Source organism: Branchiostoma belcheri, unplaced genomic scaffold, assembly GCF_001625305.1.
Source record: "Branchiostoma belcheri isolate BF01 breed outbred unplaced genomic scaffold, Haploidv18h27 scaffold207, whole genome shotgun sequence".
Lineage (NCBI taxonomy): Eukaryota > Metazoa > Chordata > Leptocardii > Amphioxiformes > Branchiostomatidae > Branchiostoma > Branchiostoma belcheri.
In genome coordinates this window covers 182586-201328 of record NW_017803569.1, presented here as the reverse complement: position 1 = coordinate 201328, position 18743 = coordinate 182586, and the positions used below count along the sequence as shown (strand labels likewise).

Here is an 18743-nt window from a genome sequence, read left to right as displayed (position 1 = left end):
CTCTGCTTGGTTGCAACGAGTTCCGCTCAACGATAGTTCTTGGAAAATACGAGTTTTTGAACACCTCAATCCTTGGCATGGTTGATAACTCTGATATTTAAAAGCATGACAGCCTCTTGTTCTTTCCTACCTGGACTGGCATTAGATACTTAGTGGTTGGTACGTCCCCCAGTTTGTTAGTCATTTTGTACATCATGCATAGTCTGAACATTTTTCTTCTGTCTTCCAGTGACACCCTCTGTAGGTTTCTTTCCATTTCCGTTACACCAGCACCCCTGATGCAACGGTGCAAACGGTCTCTTACAAATGCCCTATTGATCGTCTCTCACTTGCGATCCTGTCCTTGACCTTAGCATTTTGCTGCTGTCACAAATAATGACCGATCGATTTTGATGTACTCAAGTGTTTCCATGACACAACATTTCATATCTACGAGATGTATCAGTGGTTGCAACAAGCACCATAACTGGCTCATAATTTTACACGTCTTGGTAGCTGATGAAGACCGTACGATATCTCAAATGCCATCTTTTTTTTCCTATCTGAAACGCCATCTTGTTTTTCCTATCGCCTTTAAGTTGTCACGGCGTAAGCACGAGTGCAGTCGTGTCACAATAACTAGGCTATGGACACTCTGCTCGCTACTGCAGCGACACCTACCGCTCTTTCGTAGTTCGTACATATAACCACAGGTATGTAGCAGCCGGTAGAAAAGGAGCTACTGGCGGTTTGCCATTTAACAAGACGTAAAAAAAAATCATCAGGTGTCTGGTCAGGTTTGGAGGGCAAGTCAAGAAAGCCAGGTTATAAACGCATCGACCATTTATTAGATTGTTGGAATTGATTGTCAAGAGTTATTTTTAGCAGTATGTACATGTGTTAAAGCCCCAGGAGCTAGCGACTTCGCGCGTGTATGATGACTGGCATGTAGGCTGTAAAGTAAGCTACCGCGCACGGCATCGTTTATGTATGAATCTCTTGTTAACTGGTCTACAAAAATATCTTGTCAACATTTAAAGCTAATACCATTCGGCTATGTTGTTTTGTTCTTTTGCATCATTGTTTTTCAGTTACCCCATCTCCCCAACTGGAGCTCTGGGAAGAGCGGCAAGGCCGACAGGGCATTCCAGTCAAAATAAAGGCTATTGATTGATTGAGTGATTGATTGAGGTACACTGTGAGTCAGGTACCTGAATCCCCCGTAAAAACTCTCTACGGAAGCTCGCTAATTAGCCTGGGCGGGCGGGCAGTGGTCCTAGTACCGACGAGATCTCCAGAGGATCACGAAGGGGTGATGACCAGGCTACTACCGACTTGGTGTGGTCGCAGAGGGGGTACACGGCGTATCCCAGAGTTCCCAGTGACCTTTGTGGTCGTTTGTTTTGCCACCTGGCTTTATGTCTCTTTGTAACACCATTTCTTTTGCAGCTTGATGTTTTAGTAGAATTCTGTTAGGAAATGGTTACTTGGTCGATCTTTACGATCTGTATCTACATGAACTTTAATTTACAATGTCTTTTCTAAAATACCAATTAATCATCTATCATGAGTACTGCAAAGGACTTCATTTGCTTTTTATCCCACTTACTTAGTTCTTGTCCCTCCCCACGCTAATACATTCGGTTTTATAGCTTTGCCATAAGGACGTTGCATCACACATTGTTTTCAGTATTCAACACACACGAACGTTCAATTCTGCGTAGCCTTAACAATGATAGTTTTAGACAGAAATGAAAGAGACGTATTATAATCCAATTCTAGTCGAACCTGACGAGTACAGTGTCTGTCAGACTCGGTAATTGGTTGAAACTTCGGCGCCATCACTACAAAACGGTCGGTCCCTCTGGGACTGTGCGGACGTTTCCTATTGGATGAAACATAGTCGGTACATTGGCTTTGGTATTGTTCAAAGTCACGGAATAAGGGAAATGTGCAAGATTGTCTGCCGCTGCAATGTCGTCTGCGGTAACTTAACGTGACCAAGTAAGATAGATCGTGCTCCTCTGTGCATTTAGAATGTCCCCAGATATTTCAAAAAGCTGAAGTAAAATTGGATAACGCAGCATCTAACAAATAGGTGAATTTGGTAAAATCATTTGGTCTAATTGGTTGCACGTAATGAATAAACATGACGACACTCGGGGTTTGGTAAGATGCCCGCATTAGAAGTATACAGTTAGCTAGTGGGATAACTCTACTAGTTGAGATGCACGTATCCTCGATTGAGGACTTGCAGCATCTTCTACGGCAGTACTAGTATTTTACACGACAACACCGCACCGCAAGTATGACCATCCTCCGCCCTTTCCTTCCTTCTTTTCATTCAGTCTAAAGTCTCTCTCTCTCTCTCTCTCTACCCTCCTAGCTGTTAAAGGCATCCAATGCGATTTTAGGGTAGCAAAACTGGAAACATTCTGAATAAGGCAATCTTTGTGATATTGACACATACTGCTCCACATTAGTACATTTGAGTCAGTATTTCATACTTCGGCCTTTTAAAACTGCAGAAACAAGCCCCAATATGAGTCCTTTATTTTTATGGATGGTACCTTAAAGATCAACCAAGGGCCCTTCCATTAACCATTTTCCGTCAGAATTTTGAGAATCTTTGCCCCACGAGGGTCAACATACATTGGGACAGTGTGGTTTCAACTCAGTATGTAGATAAATGGCTGGAATATTGGCTTTGAAAAATTGTGTTTCCAAGCCTTTAAAAAAACTGCACTGGATGCCCTTAAGAGCGGATTGACAAATCACCTCGAAGGGACCCCTCCACCACCCATCGGCGCTTGCCGGCAAGTCGGATGTAGGGCCGCCCGCGGCGGGCTCTAGTACCGACATTGATGAATGATGTATTAGCCCGGAGGCTTTACACTAGCAGCGGCCCATACATTTCTAACGAGATGGGGTGCGCTTTATAAGGGCAATGAAGCTTAGGAAAAAGGATATCTATGTACAGCTATGTAGACGGCGATGCGACGGAGCTTGTTGAATGGGGAGAAGATGTACAGAGATCTGCTGGCGCTCATCCGATGGATGTGCCTCCTCCCGGAGAAGTGCTTGGACACGACGCAGAACGTCTGGAGAAACAGATAGCAAAATATGTTGTTTTTTTTAATTCAACGTTATCTAGAAATCCAAGTAAGATAGCGCATCCTGCGCATACTAATGATTTCTTGATAAACATACATTTCTCTACAAATGATAAAAAAACAGCAATTCTATTAGACAAGAAAGCTGCCAATTTCAATACATGGAACACATACAACGCATGAAACACATACAACGCTTGGAACACATACAATGCAGGGAACACATATAACACATGGAACACTTGCAATGCGTGTAACACATAAAATACCTGTCATAAAATACCTGTCATTTCCTCTTGGTAATCAAAATGATTTTAAAATATCTAAGATATGACTTACGAATAATTTAGACACAAATAGATGGATGCTTATAATACTGCAATACGTAACACCGTGCCTAAGATATTTATCAAATGTTAAAGAATGAATTCAGTTTTCGTGTTATTTAGTCTTTTGTAGCGGGGTGCTTGGTGAGGCGATCGCTCGCAGGCAGAAAGCGCCTGATGGTCCGATATGGAGGAGGATTATCAACGGTTTCAGATCGCACATTAAGTGAGATGTCGACGGCACTGCAGCGGTAGTTACTGCTTTATCACTGGTTATAAATGGGGCCGGGGTATCAGCTGCCTCCGTGTGTAACGACCTCCCACTCATGTGATCTGATCGTTACAGTGACTACTGAGGGAAAATGACAACCAGAAAAGGGACCCCAGCATGCAGCCATTTGCATCTCATTGAGTGGTAACTCAGGCGTTTTCGTACACCCAGGGATCTCCTCACTCTCTCAAATAACGTAGATGTTAATCAACGTAATGAGTGTGCAAACATGGAGCTCGCAGAGAGAATACTAGGAGATTACATCAAAATAATAACCCTTGCATATCTAACTGCATCTATCCAGTGAGAAAGCCCCTACTGAATTTGGTTGCCAAACACAATTTGATGTAATGGTTGCAACCAGAGGAGGTAGAAGACGTATCCCAGAGTTCCCTGTTCGGAAGACTGGACCGCAATGTATTGTGGGATACACCCTCTACATCCTCTGGGTTGCAACTGTACCTCAAATATGTTTTTTAAATCTTTCAAAGTTTCACGCAAATGCAGACGTAGGTTGTCCCCATGGGTCTCTTCTGAAAAGCCCGTGGCTTCATCAAACTGCATTAAGTCTGCTCAAAGAACGTGTTTTTGACGTTTACAAATTCTATTCTCTTGTCTCACGTCACAGACAGACCCACACTCAAGATCACTGCAAGTTTGCGAGCAAGTCTTGTCTTCTTTGTTACCTTCCAGGGGTATCACTGAGGGGGGGGGGACCTTACGGCAAGGAGGCCCTAAAGGCATCTACTGACTGCTCGTATAGCCTGGGCGGGCAACTTATTCCATTCACGTATAGAACGTTGGAAAAGAGAGGTATTAAAGAAGTCCTTTGCTGCGGGGATGATATGATATTGTAGGGCATGGCTGCCTCTGGTACGAAAGTCAACCAACAAAAACTCACTTAGTTTCGTACACATCAAAGCTCGGGCTAAGTAATCTCTCGGCACAGCCCACGATCCCGTCTGCCATTTTGGAATCTGGTGCTTTGAACTTTAATGCCGTAACAACCCGTGTTGTTGTCGCCGGGCTGTTTTCTCCACTCCCTCGCGGCCAGGGAAGACGCGTTATCTCGTACGTTAGCACGTCACGCCTGCGCACGAACTGACGCACGGGAAGGTATCACGCTCACGCCGGGCGCCTGAAGCGAGTTAAACCGCCAACCCCGGGATCCCGCCGACCGTCAGAACTGCGTAACCGCCACTCAGGCTGTATCTATCAGGGAATAACACTTGTTAGGGGGGCTTAATGACTTGGGACGCAACAGTAGATTGGACTTTTGCTTCACTTGCAAATGAATGTTACTTCATCATTTGCATCAACAAAGCAGGGCTTAAGGCCCAGCGGTACTTTGGCATGGCCTTGTGCTACATTTCGTACCAAGATGATTAACCAACCGTAGATCTTACATAGAAGTTTATCATATTCAAAGTATATTATATGTAAACATAGTCGCAGACGATTACATTTGGATTTTGTAGTTACTATTCTGTAGTCTGTTTCAATGTTCTTTTGTGCTAGTTATTTGCAATTATCATATAGCCAGAAGACGTCGACCAATCAGAAGGCTCCATTTCCCATTGGTTACCAGGCCGTAATCACAGAAGTGGTCGGTTATTAGAATAGCCGACCACTTGTTGGACCACACCATTATCATAAACAGCCTCGTTCGCTGTGCTCACTCGGTGGTTTATTCGGTGGTTATCGCACCTGACCAGGGATTATCTCACCATATACATGTACACCGAAGTGCGGTGCATTAACTCTTTATCAGCCTTCGGGCAGGGATTTGCAATAAACTTTACAACAATCTAAAAGCGTTTCGCATTAAATGCCGTGATATGTTTAAAAACGTGCGAGGAATACTGTATGTTCTTGTTTTCGGTGTACCAGCTAGCATGGGGAGGCAGGCACACGAACCGGGACTGCTAAGCAGGTCCATAGAAGATGGACGGCCTTTCCCAAATGCACAACCATCAACATGGAGCCCATTTCTTCATTAGATAGCGATTTGGTAACCCAGGTACTTTAGAACGTCACTCAATCAACTCATTAAATCTTCGGCCAATCGAAAGGCTGCATTTCCGCACCTGTTACAATATGGATGGCATCATGTATTGAACCTCAGCAAAACCCTGTGTTTTTTTTTTCTTCTTCATAGTTGGGCCGTGCATTTCTAGCCACTTTTATATGTTGTACAGTTTTCCAAAAGTTGATCATGTTGATCATTATTTAAGCACAAATATTCAGATCACAACATGTCAGGTTGTCTCACTAACTAAGGCCATGTTGATTTGATTATATGGATGACATCCTCCGGGAGCCCCAAAACTGATGCGCGCGTGCGAATAAAAAAAAAGTTTTGCAAAAAAAAAGTTCTTTTCATTATGAAATCTACGTGGTCATGAGGGTTGAGCAAATGGCACAGAATATGGTTTGGCGAATAATCTAGTCTTCAAGTTCATTTCTTTACAATTTCGTCTTTTTTCGTTTGATTTTGGCATTCTACGACATTGGTATAGTTTTTATTAATTTGTTTTGTAACTTATGGTAGATTTTTGCTCATTTTGCAACTGTTTTGTACGATTTACAGCATGGTTGAAAACTTTTTTTTTTTGGAAACGGCCGAAAATTCATGCGCGCGCGGATGTCATCCATATAATCAAATCAACATGGCCTAATCGTGATTGGGGCAAAACGACATTGTGGCAAATGACTTCATCCCGATTGATACCTTATAAGCTTGTAATTGAAATGGTCTATATTGAGTATAATGTACACGAAACTATATTTCACATGCCCAAACATTTAGAACCGATTGCAAAAAAATGCATTAGAAATTGACAAAGTCATGTTACTGATGGTCAAACATCAGAAATGATTTTTTTTTGAGTCGGAACAAATCTATCTGTAGATACATACACACAGACAAGCGTGAACATTACAATACGTGAAAAACAACCGTACTAGACATAATGTACTAAGCATCAGGTCAAGATCTAACTACACTTGAAATTACATACTCAACTATCGATATCCATAGCCTCTTGAATTATGTCACTAAATAAACCACAATTACATCGTTGCTAAAAACAAAGGTAATGCAGATTGACTGACTGCAGAAAGTTTGTTGATGCATGAAAATTTAATGAGTCAGACCGTCAGACGTATTTGGCAGGATTTCCAAAATCATAGAGCGGTATATGACTCAAAAATCCATAACTTGACCGATTTTTTCTACTCATTGTAGGAGTGTACACTTCACTGATAACAGTTTTACAGTGTAAAATTCCTGGCACGTGCTAGTTTGTTCGCACCAGGCACCATTTGCACTGACCAAAGCCGAAAGATAGACCGCAAATCAGAGACAGGGACGGGCGTGTGCCATATGTCCAACAAGCTGGTAGGGTGGCCAGAAAGTATGCAGACCTAGATCTACCTCTGTAAGACTCCAAACGTTTCTATGCTGAAGATATAGAAGTTATGTCATCTAAAATCATCAGTGTTATCATTGAACCTTTGCTTTGTTTCTCCTTCTTTTCTTCTGCCTCTGCAAGACGGACTTTACCTTTGTTAAATGAAGTCAATCAATACTAGCACTGCTATTGTTAACATATTGCTGCATGGGGAGGGTTTTTTTCCAGCGCACACCTTTGTTGTTATTTATCTATTTTGGATTGGTTCAGATTCAAGTTAAATGTCAAGTGGGGCTCTTAAGATAAGTGTATAGCTTGAGTGCAGCCCCATTTTTTCTTGTCCTTGTATTGTTTTTTTTTTCAATATAGAAAAAAAGTACGCAGACGGTTAAATCATAGGATACAAGCATCTTCTCAGACTCTGACAGAAGGCAGGCGGGCCTTGTTACCTCCGGGGGAGGAGACATCCTTCCGCGGAAGGGTTTTGTGAGAGATTTAGATTTTCATGTTCGCAGCTGTTTCTCGCGTTTGGGTGGACGGATTCTTTTGAGACTCGGTGTATGTTTTGCTATTGGGCTGCAGATGATGCACGTTCTTTTGTTTTTATTGTATATGTGTTTTCGGCCGTGAAATGGTGCCTTTTGGTGGGCCCAAAACACCCATTTGATCGGGAAAGTGGTCGCGACCGTTGACCTTTGGCGTGTTTAAGCTATTCTCGGTCTTGTCCACGTATATGACCCCTCACACAGAGGGGTGTCCGGTCTCGATAAATTCTTTGTTTAAAAACCTATGTAAAAATATACAATGAAAAGCCCGGAGGTCTAAAATCTCAGATTTTACTTGTTGTGATTGATTTGTTTTGAACCCGTCGGTATATTTCCACTTAAAGTTGAAGCGTAAATCCAAGCAGAGGAGCGGTAATTTTTGCTCCTAGACTCCTCGGTTCCTCCCCATGTATGCTTGACTTCCATCTTTCCTTCAGAAGCCGTACTTCAGGTATGATAGATGGTACAATCAGCGGCGCCGATCTAAGAAGAAAACGCCGAGAGATCCTGACCCGTGAGTCCGGGCCGTAATGCCGTGGCTTGTTCTATCTCTCCCCGCCGTGCGAGCGGTCCGTGCGGCGCCATCATGTCCATGTCTCTCCTAACTCTATCGACCCCCCCTAAGGCCCGCCACGTTACTGGTTAAAGAGAAGACATCAACTAGAGCTCCGCGATCTCATACCTCCGCCAAAGCATGTAATCCTCTCTCAAAATCTGAAACTAAATCGGCGCCTGTAGTTCCAAAAAAACTGCTAGGCGGGCCCCAATATACACCACTTTTTCACGATCCCAACAGCTATCTACCGGTACAAAATCATCGCCTTATCATGACCAGAACACGAGATATAAAAATCAGACATTCTGCTGCAGTACCATTGAAATCCGCTAGGAGATCTACCCAAAACGAGATACCACGTGGGTCCAGCCACAGCTTCTCTGGTTTTGCTGTCCGTAAACACACCCACAAATAGCACAGAAAAATATTATTTTCTTGGCGAAGGCAAAAATAGGAAAGAAGAATCCAGAACTTGGAACGACCGCTAGGACATGACACGTAGGCTGAAACCTAGCTCGGTACATTGCGTCCAAGTCACAACATCAAAACAGAGTGGACTGTTTTTGTTGTAACCGTACAGTGTTGCCTTTTCAAGACCGCTCGTCTTGGCAGTGACGACTATGTATCAAATGCTCTTTTGTTTTCCCATGCATGTGTGTCAAAGTTCTGAAACGGGCAGCAGAATCTAAACACACACACAGCACTCACGCACGCGCGCACACACACACACACACACACACATAAACACACACACACACACACATAAACACACACACACATATAAACACACAAACATACACGCACACACACACACACACACACACAAACATAAAACACACACACAGCACGCACACACACACACACAAACATAAAACACACACACAAACGTAAAACACACACACAGCACGCACACACACACACACACACACACACAAAACACACACACAAACACACGCACACATATAAACACACAAACATACACGCGCACACACACACACACAAACATAAAACACACACACAGCACGCACACACACACACACACAAACATAAAACACACACACACACAAAACAAACATAAAACACACACACAGCACGCACACACACACACACAAAACACACACACACACACACAAACATAAAACACACACACACACAAATAAAACACACACACACACAAACGTACACACCGCTGTGTCTCTTCAAAACACTTACTCCAGTTACCTAACTGTGCAGAAATGATTTTGATGGATCATTTTTACGATGAGAACAGACGTCATAATAAGAACAACGCCACACATATACACAATCGGGGTCAGGGAGAAATCATGGAGGCAGTACAATGATACGTGCTGTAAATCCTTCATAGGTGGATTTTCCTACATTGTCTTCAATATATATGGAATCTGTACGGGGCACGAATCTCGTGCTACCTTCTGTTTTAACGAGTGAGGAGGAAACATTACATCCTTCATACTTAAGTGTTCGGTCGACACTATCACAAGTTGACTAACGTTCATAGAGAGATCAAACATACCCTTGACAACACTAACAAAACAAATATGCCTCAAACTGATCACTGGTGAATACATGTAAATGAAGAACACGTCTCAAATGAAAAAAAAGTGTGCCCCTGGGTGCCCTTGCCGGTTTGTCTATTCTAGCTACTTTGGTTGGGAAGAGGAGTTGCGCAGTTTTAAGCTCGTTGTCTGTTGTCGTATGACGTATGTGAGAAAAGACGTTTGGTCTAAGAAAACTAGAAAGGCTGTTCCTGACAACAGAAGCACAACACTACTTCAAATATCTTCATGTACCGATCCGTAAACTGGCAGCAATATCGTAACACGCTACAATGATTAATACGTGGAGAGTTGGTCAAGTGTAAAACGTTAAACATTAGAATGGTTCTCAGAATCTAGAATCGTTCGAACCTCCCCTCGCTACTCTGTTGTAACCCGCATGTGTGACACTTGCGTTACCATCGTTTAGGCCGCCATCTCTAAAAAAACATCCGACACACACCCTCACCACACTCAACAATCACGACGTTACCTCTCCGTCGGTGTCTCCATAGTACTCCAGGTTCAGATCAGGCCACCTAAACACGGACATCTCGGAGAAACGTCTGACCCGGGTGGTACGGACTACGGGGATTCTATGGAACGCCATTCTGTACCTATGGAACGCCATTCTGTATCTGTGCGTGCACATTCTCAAAATGGCGACACACACGCGAACAACTGTTTCTGAGGATAGAAAGAAACCTCTTCATCATCCAACAGACACGTAATTTGTCTTCTATTGTAGCACCTTTGTTTGTAACCTGACGTCATGTATAGATGCCCCGGTATGATTTATATACTGCAACATTTCGCACCACGTTATACAAGCCATGGGTTACCCAAGCAACTGGATATGATTTTGGAAACGGTCAGACATTTCAGGTATAGCATCCACTACCTTTTGTCAGTGACACTAAGAGACTGCAGGAGAAATGCAGGTTTATAAGCACGAACTATTGATTGATATGCAAATACGTGTTGTTTTTTTTTGTGTGTATCTTATTACCTGGATGTCTAACCTTCACCGACTCATCAAGCTATGGGTCTTTTTTTTTCAACAATGTTTCAAATCTTGTGAACGTACCAACCACTAAGTACTGTATCTAATACCAGCCCAGAAAAGAACAGTCATGCCTTAAAATATCAGAGTTATCAACCAAGAGTTGAAGTGTTCAAAAACTCGTTTTTCCAAGAACTGTCGTAGACTGGAACTCGTTGCCACCAAGCACAGTTGGGGCATCATCACTGGAAAGCTCTAAACAACTCCTGCAATTAAATGTGCAAAGATTGGGTGTAACAGGTTGGTCGGTGTATGATATAGCTAGCTGCCGCCGTGCCGCCTGCCTGCGAATCTGGTGTGTTGCCGGCTATGCCGAGACAGATACAGACTCTAAAAACATTTTGTGCAGCTGGCCCACTCCCACCCCCATCCAACTTTGGGCTGTGCAAACGATATATTTAAGATTCCTGTCAGGAACACCCATCTGATGTGCCTCAGCCATAAAATACTACCAGGCGTCCGCCGTAAATTTCTTCGTAGGTCAAAGTTGGTTACTCGTACTTTCCGTCAACTCTAAAGCTCTGCATATTTTCTAGAAATCAGTTAGTCAGATTTGCAGTAGACACTCCATCATGCATGAAGACCCATGGGGCCCGACTTGTAACTTACGAAGAGTCTGTCGCAGTACTTTTGAGTCTTTCTCATCAGTCAAGTTTACGTTATGTGATTCCTACGGTGCGGGCATACTCGGCGTAGCCGTGTCGTACGTACCATTTTAACGTCGTTGAATTTTCGAGCAGGAATAACCCGTCGACAAGGATCTCAGACAGCCCTTTACCGGAGCAAGACAGCATAATCTACGTTTGTACGACAAATACACTACTTTCCCTAGTAGAATGCCATCGTATGGTGATTTCTTTACTACGAATGGGTACGGGCTCTTATACACAATGTTTATCGTCAGGTATACAAATGTTCTGCTACGTATACGACCTACGGTTGTCTCACTCGGGACAAAAAACACATAAAAATTGAGGTCGATCAGCTCTTATTGTTCCAGGTAACACATAGATAAACCCAGCAAAACTAGTTCCGCCTATGTTGTAGAATGTAGTACAATGTTAGACGTAGTCTCTTATATCACTGTATTTTCTTTTTCATACAGGTTGTTTCCAATTAGCCCTCCGGCATGTATTTGCAATAAAATTTCACATCCACATGAAACCAAATGCTCGGCAGTACATTTAGATACGGTTTAATCTAAATCCATCTAAATCTTCATCGAGGGATTTCGGATTTAGAAAATCCCTTTGCCTACGTCAATGCTTTCAGAACAGAAGTCATTGACCCTTTATTATGTAGTTCACTAAGACCTAATGTGACAATGAATGAATAATTAATTGACAGGAATGATAAACTGATTAGCGTTAACGTCACTAGGGTCTCCGTAAGTTGAGCAATCTTATTGGCCATGTTACAAAAGCATTGGACTGTACTTGCAGTACCTGGTACCCACCCTCCTTCCCTGCCGAATATTTTTTTATTCTTTTATTTTTTTTTATTACAGAAGTCGACAGATACATGTAGGAAAAACGCCACAGATAAACTAAATTGTTTGTCCTTATTTGCCATTCTGTGTTCCCATGCCACTTTCGACAACTCTTTCTTTCAAGTGTCATAGAAATCTGACTTTTAAAAAGTCGTTTTGCCTACTTCAGTGCCTTAAAAACAGGCCATAATTTATTGACCTACAGAAATAATTGACAGGAATGGTGAGCGGAGTGGTCACTGTCCTTGGTGCTGATCAGACGTTCTGCTCGTACCATCCGTGCAATTTCAAGAAATTTCACTTTTAAAAGTCGCTTTGCGTACTTCAGTGCCCTTTTTTATAATAAAAACATGCCATAACTAATTGATCTACAGAAAATAATTGACAGGAATGGTGAGCGGAGTGGTCACTGTCCTTGGTGCTGATTTATACGTTCTGCTACCACCCGTGCAATTTCAAGAAATTTGACTTTAAAAAGCCACTTTGCGTACCAGTGCCTTTTGAAAAAAAAACAGACCTCAACTAATTGACCTACAGAAATAATTGACAGGAATGGTGAGCGGAGTGGTCACTGTCCTTGGTGCTGATCAGACGTTCTGCCCGTACCATCCGTGCAATTTCAAGAAATTTCACTTTTAAAAGTCGCTTTGCGTACTTCAGTGCCCTTTTTTATAATAAAAACATGCCATAACTAATTGATCTACAGAAAATAATTGACAGGAATGGTGAGCGGAGTGGTCACTGTCCTTGGTGCTGATTTATACGTTCTGCTACCACCCGTGCAATTTGAAGAAATTTGACTTTAAAAAGCCACTTTGCGTACCAGTGCCTTTTGAAAAAAACAGGCCATAACTAAGGCCATGTTGATTTGATTATATGGATGACATCCGCGCGCGCATGAATTTTCGGCCGTTTCCAAAAAAAAAAGAAGTTTTCAACCATTCTTTAAATCGTACAAAACAGTTGCAAAATGAGCAAAAATATACCGTAAGTTACAAAAAAATAAGTAAAAACTATACCAATGTCGTAGAATGCCAAAATCAAACGAAAAAAGACGAAATTGTAAGGAAATGAACTTGAAGACTAGATTATTTGCCAAACCATATTCTGTGCCATTTGCTCAACCCTCATGACCACGTAGATTTCATAATGAAAATACTTTTTTTTTTGCAAAACTTTTTTTTTATTCGCACGCGCGCATCAGTTTTGGGGCTCCCGGAGGATGTCATCCATATAATCAAATCAACATGGCCTAATTGACCTACAGAAATAATTGACAGGAATGGTCACTGTCCTTGGTGCTGATCAGACGTGGTGCTATACCACCCGTGCACGCTCGGGCAATCACGTACTCCAAACGTGCTCGTGCTGATTTATCCGTCCTGATTCCTACCAGGGCGCCGGCGCACCATCAACCACCATGTCAAACCGAAATGAAAACGAAGCAACACCGTAGATACCATAAGGCCACACCAAGTAAATTTTATGGATGACGTCCTTTGGAGACCCTAAATCTAATGCGAGAGGGCGAAAAAAAAACAAGAAGGGCCCTAAAAAACAAGATGCCTAGATAAGAAATATACTAAGAGACGACAAATGTTAGGGCACAATTTGAATGAGGTGACACAGTGTAACAAGCAAGAAGTCTTTTATTCGTAATCAAAACAGCAATAAATCAGGTGGAACAGCAGTTGTCGTCCTGTCCTGTTTTCGCGTTACGGGTTTCACGTCAATCTGACGATTTGTGGCACTGTCGTGACTCTTTGGTCATAGTTACAGGCCGAAATCAATGCGCGCGCGGACGTCATCCATAAAATTTACTTGGTGTGGCCTAAATTACCAGGATGGCGGTTGTAGCTATCTATAAATCTTCAATCGCTCCTATGCTCCAGTGTAGAGCATGGTTTTAATGAATGAATGAAAACATTATTGTACACGCATACCCACTTGGTTAAGTACAGGGCACAAAAAGAATAACATACAGATGACGGTACATATCTACATTGTCAAGTAACTATACAACTAAGTGAATTCATTTTCTTTCCTTCTTAGTAATGATAAAAAGGTAAGATCAGATGCGTCTCATAACCAAAGGTTCATCCAAGTTCATTAGAAATATAAACTTGTCTGTATTATATACTGCTAAGGTGTATGAAGCATAGAAATATGGATTGTATCAGACTATATAGTTCTGCTCTCCCTGTTGTATACTAAAGGGTTAATGCCCCGCCTCGAGGTGTATATGGTGAGATAATCCCTGGTCAGGTGCGAGAACCACCGAATAAACCGCCGAGTGATCGTAGAAACGGTCTTCCCCATTAAAAAAACATCGTGCTACATGTACTAGTAATTGCCCAGTCAAGGTCGCTCACTGTCAAACAGGTTTACCATACTGCAGCGCACAACGTTACCAGTATTGTAAAGATAGCCTATCTCTACATGGACTGTCACAGAAGTGACGATCGAACGTTCCAGACACACTGTGACGTATTTCTTGTTTTCTTGTCCCGTGATCCACGCGATGGCATCCAACCGCAAACGGACAGTAGATGTCGCGCTGGGGGTCATGAATGCCAGACACGTTTGCATGCCGTGGAGAAATATAACGATCGTGCCGATCTAAATATAGCCCGCCTTATAATGGGATTCAAGGCCCAAGTTCAGCTACACTGCCCTCTGGCTCACATTATGAATACTTGCATGCTACCATACATGTAAATGTGCGCTGCGTTGCAAACTCCCCTTCCCTTGTGCCTTTGCGCTGGACTTTGAATTGCATCGACTATTACTACTCTCCGAGCAAATCTTTGGGTTTTGGCTTTTTTGGCGTTTTTTAAGGCTATTTTATTGAGCTTTATCTTGTGTGTGTGTGTGTGCACTGGTATCTTTTTACGCCCTCCAAGCATAGGTTTGGGTTTTGGCGTAAAAGAAGATACCAGTGCAAGCAAGAAAGCCCGATAAAAAAAAGCCTAAAAACACGCCGAAAATAAGCCCAAACCGAAACCTCTGCTTGGAGAGTAGACGATTGTAACCTGTCTCTTTACATATGCAGGGCGGTCGTCTTGGCAATGGAGCTTTATTTTTTGAACGGAATCTCTCGGCAAGAAACAGAGGAGGTACATGTCTAAGTTGGGGACGACATGCATGTACTGCACCGATGTAAGTTGTCGTATTATCCGGACAGAAGACAGTTTTTGCAACCCAAAGGGATTCAAAAGCCTGGACAAATTAAAATCCCCAAAATCGATAGTGGTAATCAAGGGTAACGTACTGTGTACGTCCTCGGTATAGCTTCTATCATCCACACGTATCAAACAAACGGCACATTCGGACGCCCCATAGCTCCTACGCTCCATTGAAATTCCTCCCCAGCTTACAGATAAGGCCCGTCCACACAAAAGTAGAAGTCGTAACGTTAGGCTCCCCTTAGGAAAGACGTATTCAGCTTTTTTTAACACTTTCGTGAGATCGATACGACAGAACATTGTGTTGTAGGATTCCATCTCCGCTTGGAAGTAATGCATGGGCCGTATAGATTTCGTCCCGTTTCCACTCGCCGCCAGAAAAATGTTCTAAGGCCACACCAAGTAAATTTTATGGATGACGTCCGCGCGCGCATTGATTTTGGCCTGTTCCTAGAAAAAAAAAACAAGAAATTCCGCTTCCTGTAACTATGACCAAAGAGTCACGACAGTGCCGCAAATCGTCCCATTGACGTGGAACCCGTAACGTGAAAACAGGACAGGACGACAACTGCTGTTCCACCTGATTTATTGCTGTTTTGATGATGAATAAAAGACTTCTTGCTTGTTACACTGTGTCATCTCATTCAATTTGTGTCCTAACATTTGTCGTCTCGTAGTATATTTCTAATCTAGGCATCTTGTTTTTAGGGCCCTTCTTGTTTTTTTTCGCCCTCTCGCATTAGATTTAGGGTCTCCAAAGGATGTCATCCATAAAATTTACTTGGTGTGGCCTAAAAGTACGATACGACAGAGGAGTTGAGATCTGCTCGATCGCACATACAGCTCTAGACAGATGGACACGGGATGATAGACGAAGCTTGAGAACATGTTTGATGTAGCGGTAAATGCCCCCATAAATATTCATAGAGAAAGATCGAAGTGCGGAATATTCTATCTACATACACCGATGAACACTTCGCTGAATGTATACAGGGCGCGGCGGTTGGGCCGGGCCTAGTTTGCTTTCAAGAGGGACAACATCACTCATGACCCATTGATGAAACGTTGAAAGTTAAAACCTTTTCAACTGTGACAAGACCACACCGGTAGTAAACTCACGAACAAATCACCCAGCATGTGTAATAAACCGCATTTCCCAGAAAAGATCGAGCGTTACCGAGAAAGAGTTAAGCCAGCGACACGCTAGGAAATCTTAACGGCAGCAGTTTGTATAGAAAGGTAGATGAAAGATGCTATAAACCAATGGTGGGGTGTGTTACTGTCAATGAATGTTGAAACCGAGTGCTTACGTCCCGAGACGCTCCATTGGCTGCTGCACCTTTGCACTCAACGGCCAACGCATTCACGATCAATTTGAGAATTTCACAGTCGTCAGCACTGTGCGAGGGGTGCAACGATGAATAATGGATAGTGAATCTATATGAAAGCTGCAGACAGATTTCCCGGTACTTTGATTTGTTATTATGCTGGAGGACAATTTCTACAAGCTAGCAACGCCGTTGTTTGTGTTCAACAATGTTACCGACTAAACAAACTTGTGCGATCATGAACAGGTACGTTGTGTCGTAGCGCATCTGAAAACAAGTTGTTTCTGTTTCGCCAACAGCTCATTCAAATTGTGTATTGGAATGTTGATTTTCCACCATGATCAAGAAGTAAGATCCATGGAACACCGTCACTTAATCTTTTGACACAAATGATAAAGCCCTGTAACTCCTAATGAATAGGAATGCTCAGTCAGACATTCAGGCATGGGACACGTAATTCTGCGGTATATTCTGATAGTATCGTAACTACTGTTGCATAACTCCTCCTAAGAATTCAAAGTACCCCGAGTCCTAACGTCGTGAGTAATAAATTTGGGCCTAGGAAAAAAATATTGTGTTTCCAGTTTCCCGACCGACCCTAGAAAAAACTGCTAAGGCCCCACAAGTAAATTTTATGGATGATGTCCGCGCGCGCATTGATTTTGGCCTCTTCCTAGAATAAAAAACAAGAAATTTCACTTCCTGTAACTATGACCAAAGATCGAGTCACGACAGTGTCGCAAATCGTCAGATTGACGTGAAACCCGTAACGCGAAGAAAGTGTCTATACGAAGAAAGTGTCTATTGACAGGACCATCCTGTCAATAACAGAAAATTTTTCACTGTCCACTGTTCCACCTGCTTTATTGCTGTTTTGATGATGAAGAAAAGACTTCTTGCTTGTTACACTGTGTCACCTCATTCCAATTGTGTCCTAACATTTGTCGTCTCTTAGTATATTTCTAATCTAGGCATCTATTTTTTTAGGGCCCTTCTTGTTTTTTTTTCGCCCTCTCGCATTAGATTTAGGGTCTCCAAAGGACGTCATCCATACAATTTACTTGGTGTGGCCTAACCCTAGCCTTTGTGTGCACGTGATCTGACACCTGGGTGATGAAACACTGTACAATCAGTTTTCCAACATTGACATCTAAAAAATATAAGTGTCCTCGTCAAAGTGTTACTTTGTTGAAACTGTATTGTATACTATAAGGAAGGAGCTCTTGGTATAAGTTGGATCACTAGACATCGCCAAAGTCGGAAAAAAACAGAACAAAAAGATAATCCCTACCTACAGGGCCTATTTTTTCAGGACTGAAACAGGAAACACAACATTTTTTCCTAGGCTTTAATAACAAATTGTTGGTTGCCATTTTCTGTAGCACAGTTGTGTCTTCCGTCCCCGTGCTCCTATTCAGTTCACCCGCTGATCGTTCAGGCCGTATATTAAACTCTTAGGTTTGTAGACCACCAATTCTTTCTTCATGCAGAATTTACAGGTATCGACCATTTTTCTCATCAAGTGTCGCCCCGGACCGTGAAACTGTCAGATAACAACGGGCCCCGCTGCAATTTTTATGTCGTTCTATAAATCTGCTCAGATGACCGGGCTTACCCATTAGGCCATGTTGATTTGATTATATGGATGACATCCACGCGCGCATGAATTTTCGGCCGTTTCCAAAAAAAAAAAGTTTTCAACCATAATGTAAATCGTTCAAAACAGTTGCAAAATGAGCTTAAATATACCATAAGTTACAAAAAATTAATAAAAACTATACCAATGTCGTAGAATGCCAAAATCAAACGAAAAAAGACGAAATTGTAAAGAAATGAACTTGAAGACTAGATTATTCGCCAAACCATATTCTGTCCCATTTGTTCAACCCTCATGACCACGTAGATTTCATAATGAAAAG

General features: G+C 42.4%; 1 protein-coding gene across 1 annotated transcript in view; it reads right to left on the bottom strand.

Annotated features, from left to right (window-relative positions):
* The window catches only part of LOC109469536 (sodium channel protein type 4 subunit alpha-like), an 83105-nt gene that overhangs the window by 38018 nt on the left and 26344 nt on the right, over nucleotides 1-18743 (bottom strand). Inside the window, 1 exon segment of the mRNA XM_019768068.1 lies at nucleotides 2950-3080. Coding sequence (XP_019623627.1) covers nucleotides 2950-3080 — 131 coding nt within the window.